This window comes from Cupressus sempervirens, chromosome 8 (assembly GCF_028749045.1).
Source record: "Cupressus sempervirens isolate cs-2001-9-10 chromosome 8, ASM2874904v1, whole genome shotgun sequence".
Classification (NCBI taxonomy): Eukaryota; Viridiplantae; Streptophyta; class Pinopsida; order Cupressales; family Cupressaceae; genus Cupressus; species Cupressus sempervirens.
Window position 1 is genome coordinate 500,919,593 of NC_143125.1, and position 8,398 is coordinate 500,927,990.

General features: G+C 39.1%; 1 protein-coding gene across 2 annotated transcripts; it reads right to left on the reverse strand.

Moving 5' to 3' along the window:
- Positions 1-329: 329 nt before the first annotated feature.
- LOC149543385 (putative protein phosphatase 2C 23) lies at positions 330-4,724 on the reverse strand. Of its 2 annotated transcripts, none has more exons than XM_089798184.1 (5): positions 3,086-4,724; positions 2,145-2,860; positions 1,820-1,933; positions 1,253-1,517; positions 330-1,115 (listed from the first exon to the last, which is right to left on the reverse strand). In XM_089798184.1, exons 1-5 carry the CDS (start codon positions 4,326-4,328, stop codon positions 1,000-1,002), a joined length of 2,454 nt encoding a protein of 817 aa, XP_089654310.1. In that variant the 5' UTR covers positions 4,329-4,724; the 3' UTR covers positions 330-999. The 2 variants fall into 2 exon arrangements, with proteins under 2 accessions (XP_089654310.1, XP_089654309.1); XM_089798183.1 differs by having other exon boundaries at positions 2,145-2,869; positions 3,086-4,592.
- Positions 4,725-8,398: the final 3,674 nt, after the last annotated feature.

Sequence of the window (8,398 nt, forward strand, 5' to 3'; positions counted from 1 at the left end):
ATATTTGGGTAAAAATATTGAAGCAGTGCACCTGAAGTTAGCAGACAGTTGAAAATATATTGTGTCTACCTCTACAAAGCACCATGTGCTACTTGCTAGAAAGTTACCAAATATCCATGAACCAAACATATAGTCCAGTAGTTCATCATTTCAGCCCTTTTGTGCCAACCAATCATTTTATAGGTTAACCATAAGGTATATGTTTATTGTACTCAACATAGATGATCTATCCAAAAATTATATAAAAAAGTAAAATATAAAGAAATTGCTTGGGTTGCAATTACTAATAAAGGTAATTAAAATAACTATAGGAAAAACAATTGCCTGGATTGTAATTAAAATCCACCTCTCTTAGTTTTTTATTTAAACTCATTGAATGAGGAGACTGATAAGGTTCCTCCAACTTCCAACTCTCTGCACATTTTGGTACTAAATAGTAGCAATGAGAGAGCATTGAAGAACTGGACAGGTATAAAGAAAGAGGCCCTGCATTTTGTTGTCATATTACTTGGATCTTTGTTACATCATGTAAGCTACAACTGTTTATATAAGCTTTAGTTCAAGAATATAAATCCTCAAAATTTAGCAATGCGTGAGACATACTCATGTTGAAGTGTGTGGTGAAGCCACACCTGATTTTCACTTTATGTTTGACAAAGCAGCAATACTGCTCTTGACTTCAATTTTTGTCTATTCAATTAAAACATGAGCATGAACGAAGGTCTCAATGCAAGTACATCAGAAGTAAAAGTATTCGCAAGTGGAATGAGAAAGGGAGCACTTGAATTAGTACTTACGGGAAAACCAGTTTATCGGAAACCATTTATGAAGGGGCAAAATTTAACTGACACAAAGCTTCAGTTTCTATTAGATACAAAGGGAAGGAGCCTCCGCAAGCTGTGATATCTGCTTTAAATATTGTACACAGGGATAGCGGAAGAGAGCAGAAAGAATCAACTCTCATGTGAGAGTGCCCAACTCCCAGATAGCTTATATTATTTACACTGATGATCTCCAAATTCTTCCTTCCAAGGAGACAACCATCACAGAAACATCATCATGATACTTACGGCGATCCCCCTGAGGTATATCCAGAAGCTCATGGAAGTCCATCCCTGCAAAGCAAATACAAATTCAGTGCTCTGAAGCTAAGAGACCATATAGCACAGTTCAGCAATATAATGTCATAAAGAAGACAACATTTCCAATTATGAGCAGAATCAAAATCTATTATATTTTGAAATCTTGTTACCTGCTTTCTTTGCCGCACGGAAAAGAACCTCCTCAACAAGGTGTTGGGCAGGATCTCCATCAGGAGAAAATGACAAAAACCATTCTACACGGTTAACTACCTCTTCATTGGTAAAATATTGATAAAGCCCATCTGATGAGAGTATCAGAAAGTGGTCTTCAGGACCCAGTCTATGATGATAAAGAGCAGGAGTGCAGCTAATGTATGGAGTTGTGCCCACATAGTCAATCCTGAACATCTCGAGAAGAGCATCATTCCATTTAGGCTGCCATCACAAGAAGGCAAGCATCCATGAATCCAACAGCATGAGGTGGTAAATTCATTATTCCCCAAGCTATAGAAGACCTTTTCAAGACTTGAGTTGAATTGCATGAATAAATTTGATAACAGTGAAGCTTATGGCACTAAATATTTCAAAATGACTCTATAAGCAATTAAAAGCTCTAGACAATTAAGTTTACAAACCCCGAGCAAAGCAAGTCATCAAAGTTCTTTTCACAAAATAAGTACCATGTATTGCTTGAACAGTGGAATTTGAACAAATTTATTAGATGCATAGTCTCTAACCTGCTTGAGAAAGCCTGCACCAAACGCACGAGTAACTTTCAGTGAACCTTTTACACGGTCATTTGTGATTGACAATGCATCATCTAGATGCTCTGCCTTTATTCTCTGCACCTCCTGAAGAAATACTATCAAAGTATTAGTCTTGAATAAGGTTGGAAGGTAAAGAAGTGAGGAGAAAATCAATATAAGGATAGAAATGTCAACAGGGGAAGATCAATGCAATAATCTTAATTATAAAAGTTCAGGTCTGTTCGACTATACAAGCAAATGAGCAGCTCATGAAAAAGAACAAAAAGATAATAAAACTTGTAATCTTAATTCTTACCTTTTCAACACTAGTACTGTGATCCAAAGACAGCTGAACAGCACCTAAGGTTGGTTTCATTCTCGACAGATCCATACTAGCTGGATCATATGAGCAATCGTCATCAAAGTCTTCCAAATCATTCGGGGTTTCTTCACTAATTCTTTCCAAGTCTCTGCCAGCCTGAGATTTAGATAAAGGATTGCCAAGGTCAGGCTTTAGTTTCTGGGCAAGGATTGCACGACTATCTCCCACGTTCAGCACATATACATCTTCTCCCATCATCAGCATCACAAGCACACAGGATCCCATCAAAGCTAACTCTGGATTTTCAGCTAGAGCTTTATCAGCCATCTCCAAGTATGCTTCCTCTGTTTTACTTAAGGCTCGACCAAGAGCCATCAAAACCTCCCGATGATCCAATTGTCTGTCTAGATCCTTTGCACGTTGATCTTTATTAAAATCCTCCTTCAATTTCCGGTCCAGCTCCAACCTTTCTTGAATCCAATCATGCTTCCACTTCCTCTGGCTCTCTCTCCATTTCCTCGACATTCCTTTGAACCTACTCTTGCACTGCTTGGGCTTCTTTTTAGAGGTTATATTCTCTTCAACTTCTTCTTGTATATTGGAGGTCATTTCTGTTGGAGAAACTTGGCCCTCCTCACATCTACAAGCATAGGAATGACTCTTTTCTCTATCCAACCCCTGCATTTTCCGATGCGTGCATGTGTTGTAATCTGTTAAACCTGTCAGTAAATTAGAATTGCATGGAGAAGACTATATATGGGATGAAAAAAACTCAAAGCGTAAAATGGTGGCTAAAACTTTCAATTTAAAAAACCAAAGCAACAAATGTCAAGGAACATCAAATATCAAAAGTTGGGTTGGGAAAATTTGCTGATTGCCCAACCTAAGAAAAAACAACTGATACAAAATACCCTGAAATTTGAATCGAGTGTTACCTGCAATGTCATCATCCAACGTCTCATATAAACTAGAGGATAACATTGTCTCTGCAGCCAGTTTGTCCTCGCTGCTTCTGAGCTGTGACTGATCATTGCAGCCACATGAGTTACATCTTTCATCCAATTTAGCCTCTTTCTTGTCCTCCTTGGGAGAATCTGATTTCTCGCGATCCCACAAGAGTAGTTTCAATTCTTTCTGAATGGAACTATACAGATTACTGAGAAGATAATCAGGGGCATCGGGGCCATTGAAGCCATCATAAATACCCACAAAAAGCCAACCGTGCTCCTCGGATATGACGACATGGACTCTATCCTCTCCAGCCTTACCATGAGCCCACTGAACATTCTGGCTCTCAATAGAATCAGAAGCCGTATCATCCAAGCTAAGATCGCTGCTCAAATTGCTACTGCAAATATCCCCACTTCTACTCTCACCCCCAACCCACGCGCACCCATCTCTTTCCCTGCCCTTAGGAGAAGGGGTCTTCAAGGGAGCAACGAGGGAACCCCTATGATGGCCCGAAGACAACATTGCAGTCTTAGAAATAGTTTTCCTTATGACCCTCTTCAAGGGCCCCAGGAGGGCTCTCGACACAGAGTCCCTCATGAACCGTTTTCTCCCATACCCAAGAGGCCCGGAACAAAGGGCCGGTTCTACGGCCTCCATAGGTCCAGACTTGTACCCTCTATCCAGAGGCCCAGAGCCCAAGGGTCCCGAGAGGTGCCCTCTTTCCAGGGGTCCTGAAAGAAACCCTCTCTCAAGTGGCCCAGAAAAAAAACCCCCACTCCCCGTCAGGGGTCCCGAATAGGAAAACCCTCTGGGCACGGGCTGCAATGGTATTGCAGTGAACGATGTACTGCTTTCAAAAGCGGCAGCTCTGTCATAGTAAGAAAATGAATTGTACTGCTCTGTTGGGGCTGTCGTAAGGGGGGTCGAGGTATTGGCACTGACAGATGCACCGGATATTGATTTGAAAGTCGTGCTCTCACAGTTCATCAATCTCTTCTGCTCCTGGAAATCGCCATTGAAATCCCGAGATACATCAAGCTTCACAGACCCCAGATTCTGATGGGCATTTTCTTGTTCTTCTTCTACGGGCCTGATGTAGCAAAACGAATGTCCCAGCCCCTCATCCAACGGCTCAGAGATCAGCACTGCAATATCATGCCGCTGCCTATGCCTCTGCCGCTTTGCTCCTGTAAAACACCCACTTATTTTCCCATATCCGTTGCCCATTGCCCACCACCCCCAATTCCCCCCCTCTCTTTTCCCTTCATCCAACACTTCTCAGCATCCAAATCGCCTTCTCCGCCTCCCCCATTTCCTATTTACTTGCAAACCCAGTTCACCCAAAGTAAACGTGAATCATACATCTATTTTTTTCCTCTCCTTCAGTTCTCTTTTACGATGCCTACGTTGGTCAACTGGACGACAACAGAATCCATTAATTCTTCAGCAAAATATGCTGCTCTAAGAATAGGTAAACGGACATTAAAGCCTGTATTACAAGCTTTGACAGCCCGTATTATTATTGATTGGTTCCTTAGTCCTTCTGCAAGGAAGATTCCGTTGACATTGAGTGCCCCCTCCTCTGCCTCTTCTTTTCCCCTTCCTTCTCGTTGACTTTTGCCTCCACTTCCTTACTGCTCTCTCTTTATTATTAACTACACTACAAAAATAATATCACCAAATGTCATCTTGTGCGTGTCACCCCTGCCACCATCTAACAACCCACCCAACACTTTAACTCATTCTTAATGCTTATTACCACCCATTTTCCACCCATTAACTTTGCCCAAGAGAGTTCTCCAACTACTAAGGTAAGTAAAAAAATTAAATATACATAGAAAGTTAGAATAATGGAAAGGGGTTTCTTTTTATAGTTTATGTCGAACTATTTTGAGTCTAAATATGGCTTATAGTGGGACTACCTCATTCTTCATGTAAGGGACATCTTATTGTAGTACACATAAGTCATATTTAGTCTATCCATTCAAGACTTGAATTTGTTTTTCCCTCTTTCAAGTGAGTTCTCTTCCTTTAAAATAATTGAAGCATACTATTAATTAGAGGGTGATTTTATGGTAGAATATTTTTAATCTTTTATTATATTAGTTCTTATATTTTCTATTTACATAGTATGATGGTTAAATTGTAATGTGAGAGGGGCTAGTTATGGTTCATATTCGAATTACCATTGATTGAATTTTGTTGATTAAAAGCTTAGTCAAAATCATTTAGGGAGTCAATAATTTCTCGTTTGCATACTCAATGGCTAGAAATAAAAATAAGTAATTAGACCATTTGTGCAACTTTATCAATGTCAATAATGCATGATTATTGGGGCATTTATACGTAAGTATTGGATCAACTGTGCAAGTTTTGTGGTAGTCAAAGTGAGTAGTTAACAAAACAACAAGGAATATGGGACATCAACGCAAAATGACCACTTTTTAATCCTTGTGGGAATCCCACAATGTTTGTCGCAACTACTCAAAAGCTAAAACAATACTAATAAGAACTTAAGTTTCATACGAAGGCAACAAACAATGATTATCAAAGTACGATGTATTATTTAAGAGCTCAGGATGCACAAAGTTAGCTTTAACAGCTATTGGTACCCTTCCCTTATAGTAAATGGGACTACCTCATTCTCTAGGTAGGAGACGCCTAATTGTCGTACAAATGAGACATACATACTTTGCCTTGAAGGATTTGAATTTATGATCCCTCTTAAGAGATAACTTTAAGAAAGATCCCCTCAAAAAAATATAAAATCTTGTTTTTTATTAGGTAAAACAAGTTTTGCAGGGATCCTAAAACCCAAAGTTTTACAGCAAAAAGAGCGAGATGAAACAGACTAAACAAACAAAAAACTACCACAAAAGGCTGGAGACCAAAGAAGGGCCGAAGCCAAAGTACAAAGGCCAAAGACAGAAAAGAAAAGCTAGGCGAACAGGCTAGTGGCCATTTGTGTCCATGGCCTGCAGGGTTTCTGCAGCATCATTGTCCTTCTGACTGGTCGCGCCCTCCTGAATCCTGGTAGGAGTGTTCATCTAGTTCCCCTGATTCACCTGGTCACTGGCCTCTTTCTGAAATTCATCCCGGTTGAATCCTTGTTCTATGTTCTGCTTCGCATCCCTTTCAAGGCTAGTTGTAGTCAAATAGTTACCCAGATTGACAATATTCTCATTCAAGTTGTGAAGGGTGTCCACTATCTATTTGGTGATTATCTGGTGGACAGAATCCAGCCTTTGGACCTTCTGCTCAAGCTGGGTGAGTCTGTCATCCTGATGGTCTCTAAAGACCTGGCCTCTGTCTTTCTCCTGGCTACCCACCTAGTCCTTGCTTCCTCTGGCTTCCTGGTCCTTGTCAAAATCCTGGTTGTTGGGCTGGTTGCTCCTGTCCTTCAAAGCCTCAATTTCCTGAAAAAGCCACTTGATGGAACGAAAGTTGTCAATCAGGTTGTTCTTTGCATTGTTCAAGAAGTTGAAGCTAGTTTCACACACATTGTCAGAGATAACCAAAAGAACCGGGTCAATGAGCTTGTCGTAGTGGGTTGGGTAGGTCCTCCAGCACCTGGATTTTAGTAGGTTCTCTAACAATACCCAAACTGACCTTGTCCCCATAGAAGTTCCTCCAGGCCCTCCTCTTGTTCTTTCTGATTACCTCCCCCCCTTTTTCAACCATGATTTCAATCATCTCCTCCGAGGGTGAAATGGGAACCTCCTAAGGCGAATTTGGCAGGGTGGAGCTGGGGGGCACATCAACAAGGTCGCTGGGATGATCCCTGGGGCAGGGCTTGGTTCACTTTTCTTTTCTTGGGGTTAACCTTGGGGTCCATAGGGGTCACCACCTCCTTGTCATTTTCTCTCCCCTTATCTTCTTCCATCTCACTTTCCTTCCCTGTCTCCGAGTCCTCCTCCTTAGACTCCGTATCAGAGTCCACATATCATTCATTTTTTGAGAAAAAAATAATAACAATTCAATTAGCGTATGTTTTCTTCTCTTTCAAAAACAAAATAGTTCTATTGGCAAGTTTTTTATTACATTATAATTTTTTTTGTAGAAAACTTGTGAAATCTTAGAAATAATGGGGATTCAAATCAATTATTGTGGTGAAACCTTTTATTTTAAAAATAAGATTCTTAAAGAAAAGTGTGGGTGTGATGTGGGAATCATTAATGAGTTTAACATCTTGATTCTATATAATTTAGTTACTACTATTTATTTAAAATAATCTAGTATCCCACTTTGTTTTTTTGGTGATATTAAATATAACAATAATTTGGAATGCTTACGAAGCCCAAAATTGCTTTTAGACCATTGATTTCTATTTAGATCAATTATTCAAAAGAAATTTCAACTCTATAAGTATTGCATGTTATAGGCATAGTTTACCTCATGGAATATAATGAGGGTCATTAGATTATATTTCAAATCAATAATGACAACTAAATATTACTAACATAATCCTAAAGTAACTAATCATTATTTGGCGAGCTCCTGGTCATATACTTGTTAAAACCCTTCCTTTTTTTATATTTGAATTGGACACATGTTTGTACTTCAGGTACATGTGTGCAATTTAATCATCATTTCATGAAGAATTAACTTTGTCAATGTTTGAACTATCTTGGGAAAAATAACTATTTAGGAAAGTATGATATCTACTCTAAAAATCATTTGTTTTTGCATTTTTTTCTAGGTCATTCCATTTCAGCATACTCTCATAGGAGAAAATGGGTAAGCTTGATCTAGATGGCAATTTTATTTATATTTAACTAATTATATTTACAAGTCTCATTTATTTTTCCTCACACATTCATTTCAAAAGTAGCTTTTTCGGGTATTTTCTCTTCTCATTTCTTTGTGAATGTGAAAAACTTATGTGTCTAGTTAAATTGTGTCTTATTCACCATGGGAGGAGATTCTATCCACATTGAACTATAGAATATTGAAGAATAGAAAAATGATGGGTTGTTTGACACATTTGTAAAGCTCGGGTGAAATTGCCTAGTTCATGGAATTTATGAAAGGTTGTGATGAAAACATTTCCAAACAACTTGTTCACTTTTGGAATGAATGGAGGGTCACTATGGCAAGTATCTCATTTGAGATTAATGAGGATGTTATCGTTAAGGTGATGCACCTTTCTACAAAGGGTCACAAATGGAAGAAAATGGTAGGAGTTCTAGATACAACCAAGCTCAATAAATTCTTCTATGTTTGGGAGCAACTTGGGAAAGTTAGAGGTGGGTTCAACCATAAGCAGCTTCATAAACCTTAGGATTGCATCTTCCTAT